The sequence below is a fragment of the Monodelphis domestica genome, chromosome 1 (genome assembly GCF_027887165.1).
Source record: "Monodelphis domestica isolate mMonDom1 chromosome 1, mMonDom1.pri, whole genome shotgun sequence".
NCBI lineage: Eukaryota > Metazoa > Chordata > Mammalia > Didelphimorphia > Didelphidae > Monodelphis > Monodelphis domestica.
This window is the reverse complement of record NC_077227.1, coordinates 177,017,385-177,040,042: the sequence shown is the minus strand read 5'-3', so window position 1 is coordinate 177,040,042 and position 22,658 is coordinate 177,017,385. Positions and strand designations below refer to the sequence as shown.

General features: G+C 53.2%; 2 protein-coding genes across 18 annotated transcripts in view; both read left to right on the top strand.

The window, feature by feature from the left end:
• The window catches only part of ACIN1 (apoptotic chromatin condensation inducer 1), a 37,995-nt gene extending 27,691 nt beyond the window's left edge, over positions 1 to 10,304 (top strand). For 4 of the 12 annotated variants that reach the window (XM_056810046.1, XM_056810039.1, XM_056810043.1 and 1 more), the window contains 11 exons: positions 1,884 to 2,025; positions 5,735 to 5,777; positions 6,788 to 6,921; positions 7,014 to 7,166; positions 7,510 to 7,651; positions 7,754 to 7,899; positions 8,072 to 8,179; positions 8,312 to 8,419; positions 8,664 to 8,988; positions 9,115 to 9,215; positions 9,348 to 10,304. In XM_056810046.1, the coding sequence (XP_056666024.1) occupies positions 1,884 to 2,025; positions 5,735 to 5,777; positions 6,788 to 6,921; positions 7,014 to 7,166; positions 7,510 to 7,651; positions 7,754 to 7,899; positions 8,072 to 8,179; positions 8,312 to 8,419; positions 8,664 to 8,988; positions 9,115 to 9,215; positions 9,348 to 9,653 (1,708 nt within the window). In that variant the 3' untranslated portion in view covers positions 9,654 to 10,304. Of the gene's footprint in view, positions 351 to 1,883; positions 2,026 to 5,734; positions 5,778 to 6,787; positions 6,922 to 7,013; positions 7,167 to 7,509; positions 7,652 to 7,753; positions 7,900 to 8,071; positions 8,180 to 8,311; positions 8,420 to 8,663; positions 8,989 to 9,114; positions 9,216 to 9,347 lie in introns of all 12 variants that reach the window. The other 8 variants (XM_056810049.1, XM_056810048.1, XM_056810051.1 and 5 more) reach the window with 5 other exon arrangements.
• Positions 10,305 to 11,377: 1,073 nt separating this feature from the next.
• On the top strand, positions 11,378 to 22,307 carry CDH24 (cadherin 24). Of its 6 annotated transcripts, XM_056810038.1 has the most exons (15): positions 11,385 to 11,638; positions 13,175 to 13,229; positions 13,501 to 13,840; positions 14,065 to 14,359; positions 14,783 to 14,902; positions 15,002 to 15,169; positions 15,544 to 15,731; positions 16,053 to 16,306; positions 17,278 to 17,414; positions 19,775 to 19,896; positions 19,983 to 20,094; positions 20,314 to 20,562; positions 20,696 to 21,027; positions 21,731 to 21,788; positions 21,984 to 22,307. In XM_056810038.1, the coding sequence occupies exons 3-14, from the start codon at positions 13,640 to 13,642 to the stop codon at positions 21,752 to 21,754; spliced, it is 2,202 nt and encodes a 733-aa protein (XP_056666016.1). In that variant the 5' UTR covers positions 11,385 to 11,638; positions 13,175 to 13,229; positions 13,501 to 13,639; the 3' UTR covers positions 21,755 to 21,788; positions 21,984 to 22,307. The 6 variants fall into 6 exon arrangements, 3 of the variants coding, with proteins under 3 accessions (XP_056666014.1, XP_056666016.1, XP_056666015.1); XR_008914844.1 differs by having other exon boundaries at positions 11,384 to 11,638; positions 20,696 to 21,788; XR_008914846.1 differs by lacking the exon at positions 13,175 to 13,229 and having other exon boundaries at positions 14,792 to 14,902; positions 20,696 to 21,788.
• Positions 22,308 to 22,658: the final 351 nt, after the last annotated feature.

Genomic DNA, 22,658 nt, shown 5'->3' with positions numbered 1-22,658 from the left:
CGCTTATCTCTTAAACGCCAGATATATTATTTCAATCTCCCCTCACCACCACCTCCCCTTCCATTTACCTTTTTTTTTTTTTGATTCCCCAGTTGCTGCATCTCTTGATTTTCTCTCTCTGGATCTGGGGGCCGGGAGGAGGTGGTGGGAGCTGGGGACAAGGAAGGTGATTCTGGTTTTTGGTGTTTCGGTTTTTTGTTGGTTTTTTTTTGTTGTTGGTTTTTTGGTTTTTTAATTTAAATTTTTTAGGATTTTTTTGTTTGGTTTTTGTTATTTCTTCCATTCCAGAAGGGGATAAACAGCACTTCCAGGGGGAGAAAAAAAAGCATGTTATCAGAAAGCAAAGAAGGGTGAGATCTTCACATTTCCATGTCTCTCCTCCCTTTCCCATCTCTGCCTCCTCTCCTTTCTTTTCTCTTGTTCCCTGTGGCCTTCATTTCTCCTTTTGTTTTTTTAATTGTTTTTGGACATCCTGCTTTTCTCCTCTTTGTCTTTCCAGCCTTATACCAATCAGGCCCCTTCCGTTTCTGTTTGGAAATAGGTATTTTTCAGGCTAGCCTGTGCTTTAAATTTGGGTAGTTGAATCCTGTGTGTTTCTGTCGGGCCTGCTAGCTAGGGGCACAGTATAAATTTTCCCCTCCCCCAAACAGCCTTCTCAGTCTGCTCTCTGGAGGCTCTCTGACCTCTGAGTGTCAGGCTATCTGGGCTGCTGGATTTCCTGGTGGTTATTATCACGCCCAGGAGGCTTGGTTTCTCCTACAGAGAATTAGGCCCTTGGTCATCTTGATTTGATTTTTTTTTTCCCCCTAGCATGTGGGGGAGGGGTGGGGACTAAAGAAGATTGAGAGGCAGTTTTTTCAGAGATGGATCTCTGGAATTATATGTGTGGGAATGGTGGGGGGGAGGGGGGGCAGCTTGTGTGATCCCGAATGGGAGGGTGAGTTCACTGCTTCTGATAATGGGGGAGAATTATTCAGTGCATTGAGGGTGTGGGGGGGGGAAGTGGTGGGTGTGTTCAGACTGGAAAGTTAGCTCTGTAATTCTGTGAAAGTAGGAATGGGATACTGGAGAAAGCAGGGTCAGAGCTGACTATTAGAGTAGCCTCTGCACCTTATTGGTAAAAAAGGAATATGACTCCACTTGAGGTTCTCCAGCTTCAGTAGGGGGAGGTGGGTTAAGGAGTATAAACCTTTACTGGTGAGGCTTTTTATTCCATTCCTGGATCTCCAGGTCAGATGAATGAATGGACCATAGCTACTTATCCCTTTGGACAGGCATGTAACGAGGCAGTGGCAGCAGTCACGACTGACCAGACTTTATCATCTTTTTTAAGAGGAACCCACAATTTTTGGGGGAATCTAATAAAGCTTTTTGAGGAAAAAGGCTCCTCGAGTGTCTTTGCACATAGTAGATGCTTAATAAGAGTTTATGAACTGGCTGGCCTGGCCATTGGGGGAGGGGGGGTGGAGATACCACTTGGTAGAATCACTTTTGAGGGAATGGTTGAAGAAAGGAAGAGGAATGAGTCTTGGTTGGTGCTGTTGGACCATATGAGGGACTATTTATTACAGCTTTGTCCCATCTTGAGAGGATATACTTCCTGAGACTGGTGCTAATTCCCCCTTCATCCTTAGGTAAAAGAAAATCTTTTCTCCTCAACTTGGGTTAGGCCTCAAGCCCAAAGAATTGGGGCACTCAATAGGGGCTAAACACTGGTGTGACAGGGAAAGCATTTCTCCCCCCCTCCCCACTCCACCCCCACACACACACAGTGATGAGGCATGGGGGTTTCCTGACTCACGAGCTAACATCTTGCTCTCTGTTCCCCTTGGTTCTTTCCTGCCCTTCCTTTCCTACCCTCCTCCCCACCCCAATACTGTCAGCGAGGAGAAGGAGGAAGTGACCATGGAGACAACTGAAAACAGGCCTGAGAATGAGGTGCCTGAGCCCCCCATGCCCATTGCAGATGCTGCCAGCAGTGAAGAACGCCCCGAGGGCAATGCAGAGGATGAGGAGAAGAAAGAGGTAAATTTCAAGGCCACTTGTTGGTGAGGGTGGGGGACAACCCTAGGGGAAAGGGTGGGCCACTCTGGTGACCCCCTTCAAAAAGTGGGTTAAGTTCAGAACGAAGGGACAAAGCAGATCTTTGTTCAGCAGAGATCTGGGGCCTGCAGGTCCCAGAGGCAGACAGGGACCTGGTCAGCATAGGACCAAAGGGAGAATTTGCTGGTTTAGCAAGGGATACCCCTTGTGTTGGGAACAGGGAACATGTTCTTCTGGTTAAGGAAGATTGGCTCCTGGACCTCTCTTCAGTTTAGTACTTATCAACTGGAGACAGAGTTAAGGGGGACTTTATCCTGCTTTTCTTTCCTTTCTCCCTTCCTGATTTCTGGGACATCGGCTCTAAATCTCAGCTCTTCTTTTGTCTTGGGGCTACCCAATTATGTCCTCGTAGGCTCATGCTAGGGAAAAGGGTCCTTGTCATATTTTCCTTCTTTATCAAGTTATTTTTCTAAACTCAGAGCTCAGTTTTTGTTGCTATCATTTTCAGTCTGTTAAGAGATAGTTACCCTCTTGCTTTCCCTCCTTTTTATCCTCTTAGAAAGCATTGCCCCCTAGTGGGCTTATAGGATTTTTCACCATCCACTAACCATGCTGAGGGAATTTGAGTTTCCTATCTGCCCCCCAGTGGTCCCATTTCTGAAATGTAGATAACTACTCCAGGGTGATTCTTTCTCTGTTTTTCTCCATTCACATTCATTCATGCTCTGCATCCAATTCAGGAGCTGCCCCAGGCCAAACCAGCAAAATCTCTGTGGCTATAATAGTGATAGAGAAAGTCTTAGCTGGGTTTGGGAGTAGGGGGCACAGGGTGGGTGGGACTGTTGTGTGTGTAGCCTTTCTCTGGTGTGTGTTGCGGGGGTGGGGGCCGGTGAAAGTGATTTGATGTGCAGAATATTATTTATTACAAGGTCCTTCTTCCCCGTAAAATTTTGTCCAAGTACCTCATGTACGGTAATCCGCCCGTAAAATATAACCCTGCCCAACTGGCCAATTGCTGCTGCTGCCTCCTCTGGACCCACCCGCTGCTACTGAGCTGCCCAGGCAGAGCCGAGTCTGCTATCCAGGTGCCTCGGCCAGAAGGGGGGTTGTTGTATGTGGGCTCCGGGGGGGGCTCCCCCACGCCTGCCTCCCTGACCTACCTACAGCAGGGGGCCAGAAGAGTACTGTTCAGGAGAGACTTGTATTCAGAAAGCAAAGTGCATCTGGAAAGGGGCGGACTTGTGCCATTTCCCAACTTGGGATGCCTCAAGAAGAACTTTTGTCAGTGCTGGGGCCCCTATCCATATGCCTCTGCTGGGGGCTTCCTTGTTCTCTACAGACTGTTGGATTCCCTTTCTAGGGCAACAAAACCTCCCTAAAGAGCCATGTGTGGGCATGGCAGCAGGCTATAAGATACCAAAGTGGGGCCCTCAGAATAAGCTTCAACAACTGAGGATCCTGCAGAAGGTCAAAGGTCTAAGCCCCAGGGACTTGATGCTGGTGACATCCCAGTCTGCTTCATCACTGCTCACTCATCAGATGGACTTTCCTCTGGTCCCTGGCTACACATGGTGGAGGGTAGTGTGCTGGCAGCTCTTACCACTTCTCCATCCTTGGAGGCAGGGGCCTGGGCCCATCCATCCACCTGATTGGAGCCACTGTCCCAGCTGGAGCTCTCTTAGGTGAAGCCACACTCTTGAGAAGAAAAGCAGCCTGGCCTTACAGTTGTCATTCTTCACCTGGAATGTCTACATACTATTCCAGGGGCACCTTCATCTGAGGCGCCATGGCCACATCTGATCAAAGGCTTTCCCACCTAGTTGCAGGCAGAGGAAAAAGAGACCCTGGAGTAACCATCACCTGGATTGCAAATATTGAGTGTTGTTATTGCTGCAGTTTGCCACTGGTGGACATGGGGGCCATGTAGGCCTCTCATAATCCAGGGCATGAGCCACTCCTGCCACTCAGTGGCTACCTCCTCATCAGGGACTACAAGATGGTGCCCATACAGGGCTGGGACTGCTGTCTCTCCCCTCATTTTTTCCCTCTGCCCCTCGCTAAGCCTGGGCACCACCATTGAACTGTCTGATACCTTGGAGACTGGGCACTGCCCCCCCCAATTTTCCCCCTTGCCCCCACTTCGCCCCCCCGGGAGGACTGTGGCTCTGCCGCCGACCACCACGCCGTGCACTCACCTTTTTTGCCAACCCAACCCCCCACCAATTGCACAGCGCCTAGCAGGGAGGGCTCATTCTGATTGGACCGGCGGTTGACTAGATACAGTACACAGTGAGGTGCGATTGGCTGAACTGAAGATCCCAGGTGTGAGATGGTACCTGGAACATTTGTCATATTCCTAATTTATTTATTTTCTTCTTTTTTTTCTTTTTCCCCCCAAAAAATCTTTATTTTATTTTTCCCTTTTTTTTCTTTAATTTTCTTATTTCTTTATTGATTTTATTTATTTGGTTCATGTTTTTCCTGTTTTAATTAAGACTTTTTTTTTTTCTCACTAACTTTCCCGTCGAGAGCGGCCCGGCTGGGGTCAGGCTGGCCCTTAACGGAGACCAAGGAGACTTGGTTAGATGACAGAAGCAGGGTTGGGGAGGGAGGTGGAAAGAAGAGATTTTGTCAAGAGTCCTGCTCTACCCTTTAGAAGGGTGGCTTTAGTTTTTCCAGAAATAAGCACGTAAATATAGAAGTTCTCCACTCTGTCCCACATTCTTAGCCTTTCTCTTCTGCTCTGTTCATAATCCCTTTCTTTTGGGAAAGAGAAGGGAGTTGTCTCAAGCCACCTTATAGTCCTCAGCTAAAGCCCATAAGGCATGAATGAGTCCTAGTTGGAGAAGGAATGGTAAGCCCCTCATGGAGACAAGTAAGATGACTAGAAAGGTCTAAGAATATATGACAGATGAAAAAGGCTGTCCTTTTCAAGATCCTTCTACAGTTTTCATTTGTAAGTTCAAATGGCATTTAGCTCACTCTCCAGTCAAGTTGGTCTGGGGCTGCCTTCCTCCAACAGATATCAGGACTCTATGTAACAGAAATCTTCAGAGTCTAACCCTCTATAGAGTACAAAAGTGACTTGCAAAACTTGCAAAAGACAAGCAAAATAGCTTGTGCTTGAGGGAAGAAGGTCATTTTCATTGCTAGACTGGTTGGTCATTGAAGGAAGGAAAAAGTAGATCCTTAAGGCCTTTCCCATCCCAAAGTTGGCTTTCTTTGTTTCTTCATTTTTAACCTGAGTTATAGGGAACAAAGACTGTATCAGCCAACCCTGGGCAATAGAGGTAGGGGCCTGAGAATCTGAGCCAGGTATGTCTCAACCCAGAAGGACTATGAAGGGGGCATGGCAACGTCTTTGAAGAGTGGGGAGTGGGGGGAGGCTTTGACAGCACCCTAAAAGTCTTCTTTTCAACTTATTTCTGGTAAAGCTAATATGCAGGCATGGTGTGGACTGGACGGACCTTTCCCCGATGTGACGTTTGGTTTTGTTTTTTTCTCTAACTTGCATCGGTTCCGCTTCCGTTTTTGCCGTTTGCCGCTTCTGTTTTGGTCTCTCTGTCTGTCTCTGTCTCTCTTACTCTGTGTCTCTGGAGCCTGTGCTGAAACTACCCTCATCTAACCTCTTCCCCCCCTCTCTGTGGGGTGTGTCTCTTTCTCTTTTTTTCCCCTTTTCTTCTCTATACAGAGCTCGATGCCCAAATCCTTCAAGAGGAAGATCTCCGTTGTCTGTAAGTTTAGACTTAAATCACTGATACTTAGGGATCCCATAGCAACGAGAGTTTTTGATGGAACAGATGAACTTCTCTACTGCTCTGTATCGTTGTCCTTCAAAAGTATAAGTTTTTGTCATTTCTCTGGCTCCAATGAGTTCCTTACACTTAAGTGAGTTTCTAAGTAATAGGAAGGCTTACCTCTCTCCTAAGAGAAATACACAGTAAGGTGTTTCAGACCCTACTGTCCATTTACTATCTTTCCCTTCTTGTTCTCTGCAGTTCAAGAGCTGAAAGAGCTATGTAGAGAGAGACATCCTTTCAAACACCTAGGTTTCCCAGAACCAGAGAACAGAAATGAGGGGCCTCTTAGCTCACAGAGGAGTTTCTTCTATCCTGCTAGAGTGTTTGATAAAAAGCACAATGTTGTTTTGTTTTTTAATTCTGGGCCCCAGTACACCCAAACATCTCTTGTTCCTTTACTTCCCCACAATTTTAAAAATCATTTCTACCTTCAGTTGAAAAGCTAAACTGCTTAGGAGTTTTTCTTTTCATCCCCCACCAAGCAAATTGTGATCACCCCTCCCTTTGCTGCCTTTAAGTACAGGTAGGTAGTTTCTTTTGATCAGGAAATAGTTCTACTCTTCTTGTTTACTCTGAATACATATTTTCCCTGCTACTAAGACTTACTGGCCTCAGTTTAAAATAGGTTAACGGGCCAGCTAAATGTCTCAGCTGTCTAGAGACGGAAAGTCCTGGGTTCAAATATAACCTCAGATGCTTCTTATCTGTGGTCTTGGGCAAGTCACTTAACCCCAATTGCCTAGCCCTTACTGCTCTTCTGCCTTGGAACTGATACTTAGTGTTGACTCTAAAATAGAAGGTAAGGCTTTTAAAAAATAAAATATGTTAACAATCTGACTTGACAGATAGGGAACCCAAGTTAAAGGTTGGTCAGTGGGTTACAGAGGGAACCAAGAGAAAGCCCCTGGCCGTCTCACAAGTGGGCCTTGTTTCTTGGGGGTTAGCGGCTACCAAAGGGGTACCAGCTGGAAACAGTGACACAGAAGGAGGCCAGCCAGGGCGGAAACGGCGATGGGGGGCTAGCACAGCCACCACACAGAAGAAGCCCTCCATCAGTATCACCACAGAATCTCTTAAGGTGAGGTGGGAAAAGCCTGAGGGGTGGGATGTGGGGAGGTGGGAGTAGACGTGGGCCCAGTGTAACGGGGTGGGGGGGTATCTGTGTCCCAGAGTCTTATCCCCGACATCAAACCCCTGGCGGGGCAGGAGGCCATTGTGGATCTACATGCTGATGACTCAAGGATCTCTGAAGATGAGACAGAGCGTAATGGTGAGGATGGAACCCACGACAAGGGGCTGAAGATATGCCGGACCGTCACGCAGGTAAAAGGCTCCATTTGCTAAGGAGCCAGGTTATGGAGAAGGCTCTGTTTGGAAGTGGCTGGGAACAGGGTGGCTGTTGAGGTAGGAGTCAAGAGTTTGGACTGTCTCTCCTTTTCTGTTGACTCAGTGTCTCTCATTACAAATCAAGGTCTCTTATTTGTACCCAGCATTGAGAATATGTTGCAGATGACACACCTCACTTAACATTTTCAGCTTTTTAGAAAGAGCATCTGAGATCTGCTGTTCTTCCCTGCTTCACCAGAAAGAGGGTCATGTACAGGACTTACTTGTTAGGGACTGCTTAAGAGCCCCTGATGTTCCTTTACCTTCTTCCTTTTTATAGGTGGTGCCAGCAGAGGGTCAGGAAAATGGGCAGCGTGAAGAAGAGGAGGAAGAAAAAGAACCTGAAGTCGAGCCCCCTGAAGCACCCCAGGTTTCTGTAGAAGTTGCCTTGCCTCCCCCTGTGGAGCATGAAGTTAAAAAAGGTACCAAGGCAGTATAAGGGCAAAACGGTTAGACTGGAGAAGATAAAATGTCCCTACAGCTGTACCTTGCTGACAACCCATTCCTGGTTTTCATGTTTGCAGTTACTCTGGGAGACACTCTGACCCGGCGTTCAATCAGCCAGCAGAAGTCTGGTGTGTCTATCACAATCGATGATCCTGTTCGTACAGCTCAGGTGCCCTCACCACCTCGGGGCAAGATCAATAACATTGTCCACATTTCCAATTTGGTAAGTCATTCCCATCTCCACCCCTTGCTCTTCCCCACTTCTGACTAAAGAATCCACAGTCCCACGAATTCTGCCTAAGCTGGCAACTACCGGGTATTGGGAAACCTTAGGAATGGGCATCTTTCCACCTGTCTTTCTTTTGTGCCTTTTGACATTCTGTTCTCATTGGCAGGTTCGTCCCTTTACCTTAGGCCAGTTGAAGGAGTTGCTGGGTCGTACAGGGACCCTGGTAGAAGAAGCCTTCTGGATAGATAAAATCAAGTCGCACTGCTATGTGACGGTGAGAAGGAAAGATTGTTAGGGGTGGGGGTGTTATTGTTGAGGTCCTTTGGGAGTTGGTCTTGGGTCTTGTAGTATGGTGGCTAAATTGAAGGATATGTAAGTGAACCTTTTTCTGCTCTTCTTTCATCAGTATTCAACAGTAGAAGAAGCTGTTGCCACTCGAACAGCTCTGCATGGGGTCAAGTGGCCTCAGTCCAATCCCAAATTCTTGTGTGCTGACTATGCAGAGCAAGATGAGGTATGAAACCTAAAAAGAAAGGTGGGCATTTTATCTTCCTACATCCTAACTAAGATAGGGTATTCTTTAAGGGTGTTGTCAGGAGTCTTATCAACCTTGGTTAGGGTCTCCACAGAGAAAGATTTCTTTCCAGGGAAAGATTTCCCTTTCCATCATTGGAACTCATAACACTGCTTAAGAAATGCCAGTGAGATTTATCTGAGCCGATCCATCAAGAGCATTTTCATTCTCTCTTTACCCACAGCTGGACTTTCACCGAGGCCTCTTACCAGACCGGCCCTCTGAGCCTAAAGCTGAGGAGCAGGGAGGTCCACGGCCCCTGCACCCTCCGCCCCCGCCCCCAGCTCAGCCACCTCATCATCCAAGGGCAGAGCAGAGGGAGCAGGAGCGGGCAGTGCGGGAGCAGTGGGCAGAGCGGGAGAGAGAGATGGAGCGACGGGAACGTACTCGCTCAGAACGGGAGTGGGACCGGGACAAGGTTCGTGAAGGGCCCCGTTCCCGATCTCGCTCCCGTGACCGTCGCCGAAAGGAACGCGCCAAGTCCAAGGAGAAGAAGAGTGAAAAGAAAGGTACTGGGCTTCCATAGCTTTCCCCATCCCTAGCTACAGGGACTGTGGCAGATGAACCTGCCGGTTCCACGGGATAGGCCTTAAGACCAAGCGCTTTCAGAACCTAACCACTCACTGTCTTCACAGAAAAAGCCCAGGAAGAACCTCCTGCCAAGCTTCTGGATGACCTGTTCCGTAAGACCAAGGCAGCACCCTGCATCTACTGGCTTCCTCTGACTGACTGCCAGGTGAGCTTTCTCTTGTGTAAAGACTAGAGATGACCCAAGAGTCCCAGATAAGGGAGGTGACAGGCATGGGGCAAAGCCACACTGTCAGAAGCACAGGCAGCAGACACCCTGACTCCCCTGCTTGGCCTGCAGATTGTTAAGAAGGAGGCTGAGCGGGCCGAGCGGGCCAAGGAGCGTGAGAAACGGAGAAAAGAGCTGGAAGAACAACAGAAAGAACGAGAGAAGGAGGCTGAGCGAGAGCGGAGTCGACAGCTAGAGAGGGAAAAACGTCGAGAGCACAGCCGAGAGCGGGAGAGAGAGCGGGAACGGGAGAGGGACCGGGGGGATCGGGATCGGGAACGGGAACGGGGCCGGGAGAGGGATCGTCGGGACACCAAGAGGCACAGTAGAAGTCGAAGCCGCAGCACCCCAGTGCGAGACCGGGGTGGGCGCCGCTAGCTGGAACCCCCCACCTTAAGGAAAACCTCAGGCATCAGCCACCCTGCTGGTGGGGGGTAAGAGCCACAGAGGGATGGGCACTCTGCCACCACCTTGACCCCTGAGGGTATTGCACAGAATTATTGCCTGTGCTGAAGTGTGTCCCACTTATTGTTCACTGAACTTGGGGGCAGAAGTGGCTGTGTGCTGCCCCATGTGCCCTTCAGCCTTCTCCCCAACCCCCATTTCTGGATCTGTATAGGGCTAAGACCCATTCTGGGGGGAGGGGGGTGGGGGTAAAGGTTAATCTTCAAGATGGGAAAGCAGCCAGGGGACTCGGCATCCTCCACATCTCCCTCATCCCTATCCCCCATCTTTCATTTTCCCTGTAACTTGTTCCCCCCTTCCTTCCCCCTCCACTCCCCTCGGGGATCTCACTTTGTCCCCTCAGGAATAGCTGGGGTCAGGACTAGGGTACCTATGAGCTGAATCAGCATCTCTTCTCCCGAGTCCCCAGGCCCCTGCAGTTCCTGAAGCCTTGCCCTCCAGCCTCCACCTGGCCCACAAGTTCCACTTTATATCCACCTTTTCCTTCTGTTCAATTTTTATTTTTATTTTTTTTATTATTAAATGATGTGGTCTATGGAAAAATAAAAATCTGACTTAGTTTTACCTATTATTGTGCGGTTGGGTTTCCTTGGGAGCATACTGCGGGAGGCCGGAGGCTGTAGCTGGAAGATCCCAAAGCACATTTTGGTGGCAGAATCAATACCTAGAAGTCTATTTGGAGGTTTCTCGGGCCTCTGCCCTTAAACCTCCCCTCTATCTGAGGGCATAAAGTTGGTGGCTTTGAAGCGTGCTCCGCCCTTTCTAACTCCCTCCGCCTGAAGAAAGTCGGACTAGGGTCTTGGGGAAAGGGAGGGAGGCACACTGACCTTCCAGTTCTTGCTGGGGAGGTGGGGTGATGTGGAAAGGGAACCCCCTTCTCCCCACCATAAGCTCTACGCCTGTTTGCGGTGTCTTCGCCATCCCGCTCTCACATGTTAAGACTCCTCGCGTCTGCCACAAGGGGGCAGTCGCCCTGCGTGCTGACTACCGCGGTTGACCATTCCGAAACGTAGCCTGCTTTTCTCCCGATCGCCGCCCCAGGAAATCACGTCCTTCCCGTGCCCATCCCGACCCCATTGGCCCTTTTCTCCAGATGCGGTCCCTAAAGGCTACTCTTGCCCTCTGGAACCGTCCTCTCTCCCATAGTGCCCCTGTCCCACGCACTCCGGGCTCTGCACTCCCCGAGCTGCCCCAAAGTGATTCCCTGAGTAGAGCTAAGGGTCACCCCCGCCCCATAATTGAGCTGCACCGAGGGGACCAGACAGCCGGGCTCAGGTTGGCAGGACTCGATCCTCGAGCAGGGCTGCAGCAGGGCAGGGGTGCGGGGGCATGGCATCTGTATGCACCTGACGGCCGCCTCTCCACACGTGGGAGGGGGTGAGACAAGCGGACTGGGGTGGGGGGAGGTGACTTCACGGGGAGTGGGGAGTTCATCTCCCTCCACCAACCTCTCTTCTTCCTCCTTTCTCCCTCCTCTTCCTCCCTCTCCCTTCTCTCCTCCTCTTCCTCTTCTCTCCTGGTCTTCTTAGTCTCCCCCTGCTTGTCTTCTTCCTCCTCCCCTCCTCCTCCCCCTCCTCCCTCTGCAGGCGGAGCCTCCTCCTCCCCCGCCCCCCTTTCCCGCTCCCCCCCCCCCCCCCCCCCGCCCCACTGCTCCGTCTCGCTCTTGTTCTCGCCGGGGCCGCTCAGACCTGCAGCAGAGCCGCGGCTCCCGCTCCCTCCCGATCGGGCTCCGGCATCCTCCCCAATCTAGTCGACGCCTCAATCTTGGTCTCTGCGCTTCAGTCGCGGGTGGCCGTCGGAGGGGGTTGGGGGACCGTGTGTGGGTGTGTGTAGTCCTCCTTTGCCCGCCGCTCGCTCTCCTGCTGGGAGAGAGGCTGAGACCCCTCGCGCCAGCCCAGGTAAGCGGACCTGTCGCCACTCCGGAGCGACTGGGGTCGGCGAGCCAAAGGGAGGGGGGGCTCTGCGGTCGCCTCGGAGGGGTTTGCTCCAAGACGGAGCCTGGGGCTCCATCTGCTAAATTCCCTTCTCTAGCTCTGTTCTTTTCCTTCTTTCCCTTCTGTGTCACCTCGCTTCTCTCTTCTTCCGCTTTCATTCCTTCTTTTTCCCCTCTTTCTAAGCCCTGGTTTTCCATCCCGTCTCTCTTCTTCCCAGGATCTTCCTCCTTTCTGTTTCGCTTCCTTCTATCACTATCATTCTTGTCCTCCTCTTTCCTCTTCTCCTTTTCTCTATCCTTCCTCCCCCGCTTCCTCTCTGTCCCATTATACCCTTTCCCACACCTGTCTTTCTCCACCTTTTCTCTTCCTCTTACCCTCTCGAGTCCCCCCCCACTTGATCTCCCACCACTGTCTCTCATCCCTGTCTTTTTCCCGTGCCCTTCTCTTCCTTTCTCCCTCTCTCCCCTTGCTCTTCTCCTTTCCTTCTCTCATTCCTGCTTCTCTCTCTTTCCCTCTTTCCCATTCCCTGGCTTCCCACTGGAGGGACGGGCTGTCAGGTGTCTGGATCTTGGGGAGGAGGAGGGGCTGGAGCAGGGTGCTACCTAGGGTGGCCCCCTAGGAGACCAGGTGAAGGGAGATTCCGAGTGTGTTGGGACTGAGTCTCCTCTTCCTCCTCCCTTGCTTGAGCCCTGCCTGTCTGTCCTCATTGCCCCAGACTCCAAAGTTCCCTCTCTTGTCCTGATCTGACCCTGGCTCTTGGAGATCTCCCCTATCTCTCCCACCTGCACTTGGTCCTGTGCTCCCATACTGACTCTTCCCTGGGGTCCAGCTCTCCGGAGCAGTGCTTTTTCTGTATCTCTAGGTATCTCTGCCTTTCAGTCATTCTCTGTCTCCCTCCGTTGATCGCTTTCAAGCTCTATCATTTAGTGCTCTCAATCTCTTCCATCTCCCTCCCTCCCTCTTATGTCTCTCCCAGTGGCTCCTCTCTTTCCCCTTCCCCTCTTTTCCCAGCCCTGCCCTCCCACCTCACTCCTCTTCAGTCCCCTTGCTTAGCTCCAAGGGGTGTCACTGCAGTATGAACTGACTGAACCCTGCAATGCCTTTCACATGGGGTCTGGGGCAGGATCTTGAGAAAAAGGGCCTCAGGAGTCCATGTCAGGGGTCACCTCTTCTCTTGGGCCTCATTCATCTTCTTTACCTCCCATGGACTGGCTTTACTTCCCTTCCCCAGCCCCTTTATCTCTCCCCCCTCCTTCAGATGGTCTGAGGCCACACACCCCCAGAACCAAGCTCCTGTTAGCCTGACCCCTTTGGTCAAGCCCCTTTTCTCAGCCCCTCATCCTTAGGCTCACAAGGTAGAGATCTGAAAGGTGTCAGACAGTCTAGCTCAGCCTGTGTTGGAGAGGGAGACAAGTGGAGGGGAAGAGAGCCCAGAATGAGGAGTTTTCAGACCCTCCCCATATTCTGGCCCCTTCTCCCATTTTTCTCTTTTCTCTCCAGCTCTCCTGCTACACTGTGTGACTGATCAGAAATTTGGCACCTTGAAGGGCCAGAGGTGAATAGAGGGTTAGTCCAGGTGGGAAGGATGGGGGGTTAGGAATGTTAAGTCATGAAGGCATTGGGGTTCTCTAACCCTAACCCTACCTCTTCCATCCCTTCTGTTCCTTTAACTCCGAACCCTTAAGGTCTTATCTTAGCACTGAGTCCACTAGCAATGAGAATATTGAGAAAGGATTACTAATGGATCTGATTCTCTGTATGTACAGTTGGGGAGGATTTTAGGGTTTCTCGATCTTCTCGATTGCTGATCAATTCCTTTTCTGCAGGTTTGGACTGATGGGGTAGCCCCCCCACACCTGCCCAGCCGGCCCCACCCACCACATGGACAGCACCACCGTGGGGAGAGGGCCGGCGGGTCAGTGAGTGGAACCTGGGCTGAGCTGCCTTCAGAACCAGGTTCAAAGCATGTGGGTCTTTCTGCGGCTGTTGCTGGCCTGGCTGGGGAGCTGGGGTTGCACAGGGAGGCTGGTTGCCCCAGCCCAAGCATGGGCTGGTATCAGGGAGGGCCAGGGGCCTACACTGCTTCGGGCAAGAAGGAGCTGGGTCTGGAACCAGTTCTTCGTCATCGAGGAGTATGCTGGCCCTGAACCTGTCCTCATTGGCAGAGTAAGAATTAACCCTTCCCTCCCTGAAAGTTCTCATGCTATTTCCCAATCACCTTCCAGTGACCCCAGACCCAGCCTGACCCATGTTACTTCCTTCCTTCGCCTTGGTCAAGACCTTTGTCCCCAAGCATGGGCCTCCTGATACCTTATGTCCATTCCCCTCACTGTGCTCTCTCAGGCCTGCCTTTCTCCCGTGTATGACCCTTGGCTCCATGTTCCCTACAGCTTCACTCAGATGTGGACCGTGGAGAGGGCCGAACCAAGTACTTGTTGACAGGGGAGGGAGCAGGCACTGTATTTGTGATTGATGAGGCTACAGGCAACATCCATGTCACCAAGAGCCTAGACAGGGAAGAAAAGGCCCAGTATGTGCTGTTGGCCCAAGCTGTGGACCGAGCCTCCAACCGGCCCTTAGAGCCACCCTCTGAATTCATCATTAAAGTGCAAGACATCAATGACAACCCACCAGTCTTCCCCCTTGGGCCGTATCATGCCACGGTGCCAGAGATGTCCAATGTCGGTGAGGGGCCGCTGCCTTGAACCACCCCAATTTTCCTCAGGCATAAACCAGACTCTTCTCTCCCCTCAAGCACCTCCCATCCCAAGCCACTCACTCCCAAGCCACAAAATTTCTAAACCCAGACCAGGGTTGTCCCATTCCTAAGACCTCCCTTCCTCATCCCAAAAGATCTCCCCCACAATCGAGGGTACCCCTTCCCCAGCCCCATGTGCTTAGGGTCCATCTCCTTTGGTGCCTCCAGGGCCCATCCCCATCCCTATCCCATCCCGTTGTCCAATACTTGCCCCATGACCCCTTTGCCCAGACCACCTTCTCATTCTGCCACCTAATCTGCTTCAGCCTTTCCCATCCCATTCCATCCTTCACTCCTGCCCCCTCCTTCCCTCCCCTGTGAGCTGGGGGTGACAGGAGACTCCCTGGCAGGGACATCAGTGATTCAGGTGACAGCTCAAGACGCTGATGACCCTAGCTATGGGAACAGTGCCAAGCTGGTGTACACCGTGCTGGATGGGCTGCCCTTCTTCTCTGTGGACCCCCAGACTGGTGAGGATCTGAAGGATGCCCAGTTAAGAGGGTGAGAGTGGGGATCAGATGAACCCTCTCCATGCCCTTGACTTAGCAGCACACGCCATCCCCTTCTAGGAGTGGTCCGGACAGCCATCCCCAACATGGACAGAGAAACACAGGAAGTTTTCCTGGTGGTGATCCAGGCCAAGGATATGGGTGGCCACATGGGGGGGCTGTCGGGCAGCACCACGGTCACCGTCACCCTCAGCGATGTCAATGACAACCCCCCCAAATTCCCTCAGAGTAAGGACACCAACTGTACCCTTCCCAGTCCCCTTCTCTGAACCCCGGAAATTTTGCTAGTGTTTGGAGGCTACTCTGTCCCCTGACTTCTACCTCTTAGCCCCTATGTCTCTGAATCTCATTCTCCTCCCACCACTTACCTGGGAGGTGCGGAGGGGGGACCTGGGGTTGCCCTTGGAGTAGGACTCCCCCCCTAGAGTCCCCTAGAAACCAGGTTAAAGAGTGGGAAAGAGGCACTTGAGAGAGATTTTTAGGGAAATGGGAAGAAGGGGATTGAGTTTTCCTAGGGTCTTCCTTTCTACTTCTTCAAGGAAATGGGAGTATGTGGGGAAGGAGAGGGGCTGCTCTGAGTGTGATCTCTCCTCCCTCCAAAGGCCTGTACCAGTTTTCAGTGGTGGAGACGGCAGGGCCAGGGGCCCTTGTAGGCCGGCTTCGAGCCCAAGACCCTGATCTGGGAGACAACGCCCTCATGGCTTACAGCATCCTGGATGGAGAGGGGGCTGAGACCTTCAGTATCAGCACCGATGCCCAAGGCCGAGACGGACTTCTCACCATACGAAAGGTGTGCCCTGCTTCTGACCAGCAGACCCCTAGATTCTGGGGTTCCCTGAAGTGTACATCACCTACTTAGCCACCTGGGGGGGAGGGGGTGCAGCTTCCCTCCCTTGTGAACATCTCTACATTCCTAATTGAGTCATTCTTCCCCCTGCCTCCATGGATCCCCAGATGCTTCCCAGACCACAGAGCTCCCATTCTCTCCAGGGAAGGGGTGCGAATCGCCTCCTGCTGTCAGGCTCCCAGACTCAGGGCAGTATCCCAGTTTAGGCAGGAGGCAGTGGGGGGTCCCACCCCAGCCTCTACAGATGTGTTTCTCCCCACTCAGCCCTTGGACTTTGAGAGCCGAAGATCCTATGCCTTCCGCGTGGAGGCCACCAATACGCTTATTGACCCAGCCTACCTGCGTCGTGGGCCCTTCAAGGATGTTGCCTCTGTCCGTGTGGCAGTCCAAGATGCTCCAGAACCGCCGGTCTTCACCCACTCCACGTACCACTTGGCTGTGCCTGAGAACAGTGCCCCTGGGACCCTGGTGGGCCATGTGTCTGCCATGGACCTCGATTCACCTGCCAGCCCCATCAGGTGAGGCTCAGTGGCCCCAGCCCCGTCCTATTCCCTGGCGAGCAGCGGCTCAGAGACCAGCTCCTCATTTGCTTCTCACCGTCATTTAATATCAGGTTTTAAAGACTTTCTAGTCCTGTTTCCTCTCACCCACTGCCCCCCTGGTCCCTGCTGTTCCCTATGTCTCCTGTAGTCCCTGGCCTTCTGGACTTTCCATTTCTTCTCCCAGATTTTCACCTCCTTTAGGCCCTTCTCCTCTCCAGGCATCCACTTTCCCAAGTACTCTTCAGGCAGGAGAAATGCCCACACCTCTTCATTCCCAATCCTTAGTACTAAGAGGTTTGTGACTCCCAGCACAGCCTGGGCTTGGGGAGGTCCCTCCAGGGGCTTCCCTTTCCCTCTGCATAGCCTTTCTGGCCCCCAAGGGCAGGCGGACCCTCCCCTCCGCCCTCCACAAAACTGTAATAACAGTGAAGCTCATGGGTTACCCCCCACTTTCCCTTTCTCCATCCCTCTCATCCGTCTTCCTCCTAGCCCACACCACCACACTCTCCTCACGCCTGCCTTCCCGGGTAAAGCTCAAACTGAGCCCATCTCTCTCCCATTTCCCATAGACACAACTCTGGCAAGAGCAGAATCTGGCAAGCTAATTTATTCTTGTTGTTTGTTTTTTAACCCTTACCTTCGAAGACAGAGCAGCCGCTCTTCTGTCTTAGAACTGATACCAAGACAGAAGGTAAGGGTTAAAAAAAAGAGAAGAAAGCACAATACTAGCGGTGTGACACTAGGCAAGTCACTTAACCCCGTATGCCCAGAGCTTCCCCTTCCATCTTAGACTCATTACTAAGAAAGTAAGGGCTTAGAAAAATAAAAACAAAGCAAAATAGAAACTTCAGTTCATGTTATTCATGTTAAATCAGTTTCTCGAGCCTCCCTCCCAGATGCTTTGTGCTCTGAAACCAAGCCCCTAATCCTGGCCCCTCTCTCTTCAGATACTCCATCCTACCCCACTCAGACCCTGAGCGCTGCTTCTCTATCGAGCCCCAGGACGGCACCATCCGGACATCCGTGCCTCTGGATCGTGAAGCTCGAGCCTGGCACAATCTCACGGTGTTGGCCACTGAACTTGGTAAGGGAGAGGAAGGAGCTAAGGAGAGCCAGGGTCCTCCGAGCGGGTGACAGAAGAGACTCGGGTGTCGGTGTACAGGAAGTATAAAGGGAGGAAAGGATAGCAGATTTTTATTTTGGACAAATCTGAGGAGCTGCTAGTGAAATACTTAGGGAAGCAGCAGCAGGATTGCTGTCCACACTTAGCCTTAGCTTCGTGACCAGGAACATGACACGAGTCTTCTGATGCTGCCCAATCCTCAGTGTTCCATCTTGTCCACAAGCTTTTTTCCCATCTCCAACAACTTCTCCCCCCAATATATCTTCTTCAGCTCCGATTCCAGCCCTGACACCCCCTCGATGCCATCCCACTCCTTAATGTCACCTAGCCCCAACTGTGATCCCATCTGCAGGAGACCCTCAGCCTAGACACTGCCTTCCTCTGAAAACGTGCTAAAACCCATCCCCTCCCCAACTGCTGCTTCCTGGAACAGTGATGATAATATGCAACACTTTATGGTGTGCAAACAGTAAAGAGATAGGTGCAGTCATTAGACCCCATTATACAAATGGGCAAACTAAGACTGAGATGTTAACCGTTTTGCCCAAGGACATCTAGCTAATAAGTGTTCATGAGAGGATTTGAACCCAGCTCTTCCCCACAGCAAATCAAGCATTCTATCTGCCACACTGTACCACTCCATAATGTCACTGGCATGTATAGGGCATCAGAAAGTTTGCAAATGGAACAGGAGATATTGAGAGCGTCCTAGGGAGGGGCAGATAGAAGGGGAAGCGGAATCAGGAGTGGGGTTCCGAGCCTGCTGGTATCCCTGGGTGGATTCTGGGGGGTGGAGCATGGTATTTCTGGCTCCTCTCCCGTCTGTCTCGGTCTGGGCAATTTTATTGCTTCTTCCCAGAGCCCCCTTGGGAGTTCTCTATTCCTACCTCTGCCCAGCCCCGGCAGCCTCAGGACTGCCTTCTCCCTTCCTCCCTCCCTATTACATAACTGCTCTGCTTTCCCCCGGTTCCCTGACCTAGCCCTGATCCTGCCTCCCCAAGGGATGGAGGGGAGGGAGAGGGTGGCGCCCTGCCTGCGTGTTCCCCACTCTCCGCACATTGGTGTTGTCTGTGGATGTGCCTGTCTGCAGCTGTGTAGATATGGATGTAATCTGTAGTGGCGTATCGGGCATCCGTATGTGCACGGATGGATGGATGCCCGCATGCCTCTGTGTATGTCTGGGATGTGCATTCCCGCATGGGATTCCCTTTGCCTTTTCCCCATCACACTCGCTAAAACTTTCTGTGCGAATATCAGTCAAAGAGGTTGGCCCGTTCTTCTCCCCGAGATGGCTCTCGCCCTTTTCTGGAACAGTTGGGCCTTTCCCCTCGCCCTCACCCAGGCTGACCTCCGAAACAATCAGCCGTAGGCCCCCTGGAGGGCGTGGGGGAGACCCCGTCCAGAGCTTTGGTGTCCCTGGCTCCTGGCTCCCCAGGGCTGCCTCTCCTCCTTCTCTCCAGACCTGAGCGACAGGATCCCTTCCCGTGCCCCCTTCTTTTGCTCAGGCCCCCCGGAGCCAGAGATGGAGGAGGCTGGCGGAGAGGCCGGGCAGGGAGAGAGAGGGCTGCTTGGCAAGGTTATCGGAAGTGGGATGCCTCAGCGGGGGAGAGGGTAGCATTCAGGGAAGAACAGGACAGTTCGTGGTCTTAAAGCCTGTAAAGGCTGACGCACCGGGGCATCTGACCAGCCGTTTCAGGTTTGGGTGGGCATGAGTCAAGCGAATAGGCGAGAAGAAAGAGGGGTGAGCGCTGGAAGGAGGGGCACGACTCCCAGAAAGGTGAACGGGCTAGACTTGGGTTCATGCTGCGGCTTGTCCAAGTGGCGGCCGCCTCCCCTTGTCCGTCCTTCCGTCCGTCCCCATTCCTGTAATTTACGCCCCTTCTCCAAGGTCAGGAGGGTTCAATTAAATCCTGTATGATGCCCTGCGGCGTGCAGTACCTTCCTCACCTGCATATTGTACGAGGCTGTCCCTGCGCCTGCTGCACGGAAGGCTGGTATAATTGTGTACAGGCCGTGTGGTTCTCATACGCCGTGTCCGCCAGCAGGCTGCGTGTACTGGCATATTGTGTGCCTGCTACGCCGTGTCATACTGTGTCGTGTTTACTCTTTTGCAAGCTCCCTGTGTGTTCCGTGCTTCATAAAGGTACACATGGGCGCATCGTGTGCACACTTACACTGTGTGTGAGATTTTACCATGTGCTATGTGTATGCTGCTGGAGAGGGAAACAGTAATCCACTCCACCGTCTTTGCCAAGAAAACCCCAAATGGCATCACAAAGAGTCAGCGTGTGTGTGTGTGTGTGTGTGTGTTCTGGCTTCAGACAGTTCCGCGCAGGCCTCCCGGGTACAAGTAACCATCCAAACGCTAGATGAGAACGACAACGCCCCTCAGCTGGCTGAGCCCTACGACACCTTTGTGTGTGACACGGCTGTCCCTGGCCAGGTGAGTGGGTGCCCTCTCCGGGAGCCAGGAGGAAGGACAGGGTCCCTCGGGCTGCCCTCCCTCTGAGTCCTGCTCTCCTGTCCCAGCTGGTTCAGGTGGTCCGGGCTCTGGACCGGGACGAAGTTGGCAACAGCAGCTACGTTTCCCTGAGCAGCCCCCTGGGCCCCGATGCCAACTTCACCGTCCGGGACAATCGAGGTAGGTGATGCCCACATGCCTCCCTCCATGATTCTCAGGAGGCTCCCGCCTTCCCGCATCCGCAGCCCTTTCTCAAGTCAGCCACTTCTGTTCGCCCGCTTCCCCAGGCAAGGCTGCTGCCCTGAACCACAGTAGTAGGTGGGGACGGAGCGGCGCTCTGCTTCGGCGGGCCTCGCCTGGCCTGCCGTCTCCTGCCACCTCCTCTCTTTGCCCCCTCAGACGGTTCTGCCAGTCTGTTGTTGCCCCACCGCCTGGCCCTGCCTCGCCGGGAGCCCTACCTGGTCCCCATCGAGCTGCGTGACTGGGGCCAGCCGGCGCTCAGCAGCACAGCCACGGTGACTGTGAGCATCTGCCGTTGTAAGCCTGACGGCTCCGTGGCTTCCTGCAGGCCTGAGGCCCAGCTCTCCCCCGCGGGACTCAGCACGGGCGCTTTGCTCGCCATTCTCGCCTGTGTGGGCACCCTACTCGGTAAGAGGACGTGAGGGGAGGCGGGGAGGGGCGTGGGATTGACCCGCTTAGAAAGGGGGCACCCTCGGGTCTCGTCCCTGGAGCGGCGGGGCAGCCTTCGGTGGGACGGGCCTGACCTGTGCCTCCTCACCAGCCCTGGTGGTACTGTTCGTGGCCCTCCGGCGGCAGAAGCAAGAGGCCCTGATGGTGCTAGAAGAGGAGGATGTCCGAGAGAACATCATCACCTATGACGACGAGGGTGGTGGCGAGGAGGACACAGAGGCTTTCGACATCACGGCCCTTCAGAACCCCGATGGGGCAGCCCCGCCGGCCTCGGCCCCAGCGGCCCGCCGAGACGTGTTGCCCAGGGCCCAGCCCCCTCGACAGCCACGGCCCCCTGGCCCTGCCGACGTGGCCCAGCTGCTGGCCCTGAGGCTTCGGGAGGCAGATGAGGACCCCGGCGTCCCACCGTACGACTCTGTCCAGGTGTATGGCTATGAAGGCCGAGGCTCATCTTGTGGCTCCCTCAGCTCCCTGGGCTCAGGCAGTGAGGCAGGTGGCCCCCCTGGGCCCCTCGAGCCCCTGGATGACTGGGGGCCACTTTTCCGTACCTTGGCTGAGTTGTATGGGGCAAAGGAGCCCCCTGCCCCCTGAGGACTGGTCCTAATCCTGCCTGTTCTGTGGAGCCCCCATCTAAGCTGTGCCCACATATATGCCCTCTAAAAGGGAGCTCCACGGGGTCCGGTGGGCAGCCACCACCACCCCCTGGGCCCACTGGTCCTTCCACTCCAACTCTCTGGTCCTTTTCCTATTGCTGTCTCTTTTCTCTAATTCCTACCCTGTGTGTCTCTCGGTCTCTTTCTGTGTGCCTCTGCCTCTCTCCCGCTCCCTTGTCTTTGTCCGGACGTGCCTCCCTCGCTTTCTCTGACTTCGTCCATCTCCTTGTGCGCCCTTTCTGGGATTCTCTGCATCTCTCCCCGGGTGTGCCCCTGTTTTTCCCTCTCTGTGTCTCTTTGCCGGATGTAATGTCTCTTGCTCTGAATCTCCCTCCCAGTCTGCCTGTCTGTCTCTCTCCCACAGCCTGTGTCTATCTATCTCTGTTGCCCCTGCCCACGTCCCCCGTGGTTTTCTCTGGGTCTCTGTGACCGAGTTTTAACAGTTTTTTGGTTTTTCCATCACCCATCTCAAGAACAAGAAAACTTCCAGCCACTGACGCCCACCCGCCTATGGGGAATACTTCACCCCAGGTCAGTGCTTGGCCCAGAGCTGGGTGCTGGGGAGCGGACACTGCCCCTTCATCCATGAGGCTGGGCAGGGGACGGGGTGGGCCTCCAGAGACCTCTTACTCCCTGGGGGCAGAGCGAAGTGAGAGGGAACATTTCATACGGGGGACAACATACGTGAGAGTGCAGACCTTTACCTCTCCTCTCATTTCCCTACAGATTCTGCCCGCATGGTTTCCATCCATCATTCATGGCCTCACCCTGGCCCAACTGACCTCCAGCGGGGAGAGGGAGCTAGGCCCTTGCCCAAGGGGCCAAAACCCCGAGTCTGCCCCCCAGGCCACATCTCTGGGGAGCTATGGCCCTGGGGGTGCTCTGGCTATTGGCCTACTCTGAGCATTTCACATCGTGTGCTTCCATGTCCCAAGGGGAAGGGAATGTCGGGGATAGGGGGTGGGGGGAGCACCTGGGAAGGGAGAAAGGGGGAGGTGGGAAGGGGCCTCCATCTCTAATTTCATAATAAACAAACACTTTATTTTGTAAGGCTTGAGTGGTGGCTGTGTTCTAAATCAAGGGTTTCATTATTGGACTTCAGGGCATGAAGGAGCCAATAGGAGGCCCTGGCCCCACTCTGCCTGCTTCTTCTCTTGATGCAAGACTTAGCGTAGCTCTCTCTTCTCTCCTCCCCTCCCTGCTCTTATCCCTGGCCCTTGTGCTGCTCCTCTCTCCCTTCTGTGCCGCACAGACAGGCCTTAAACCTGGGCGCTGCCCCATACACCCACTCTGGGTAGAGGAGAAAAGGCTACCAGCTGTTGGGTCCCATTGGCCTCTGATTGCACCTCAGGAAACTTTTTTTTTAAAACCCTTACCTTCCATCTTAGAATCAATACTGTG

Bases quoted from the DNA above. Each gene is read 5' to 3' on its own strand.
- CDH24 (XM_056810036.1), top strand. From the start codon at position 13,640: ATGTGGGTCTTTCTGCGGCTGTTGCTGGCCTGGCTGGGGAGCTGGGGT. The intron at 17,415-19,774 runs GTAAGGGAGAGG...TTCTGGCTTCAG, and splicing joins GGTGTTGGCCACTGAACTTG to ACAGTTCCGCGCAGGCCTCC. The intron at 20,095-20,313 runs GTAGGTGATGCC...TTGCCCCCTCAG, and splicing joins CACCGTCCGGGACAATCGAG to ACGGTTCTGCCAGTCTGTTG.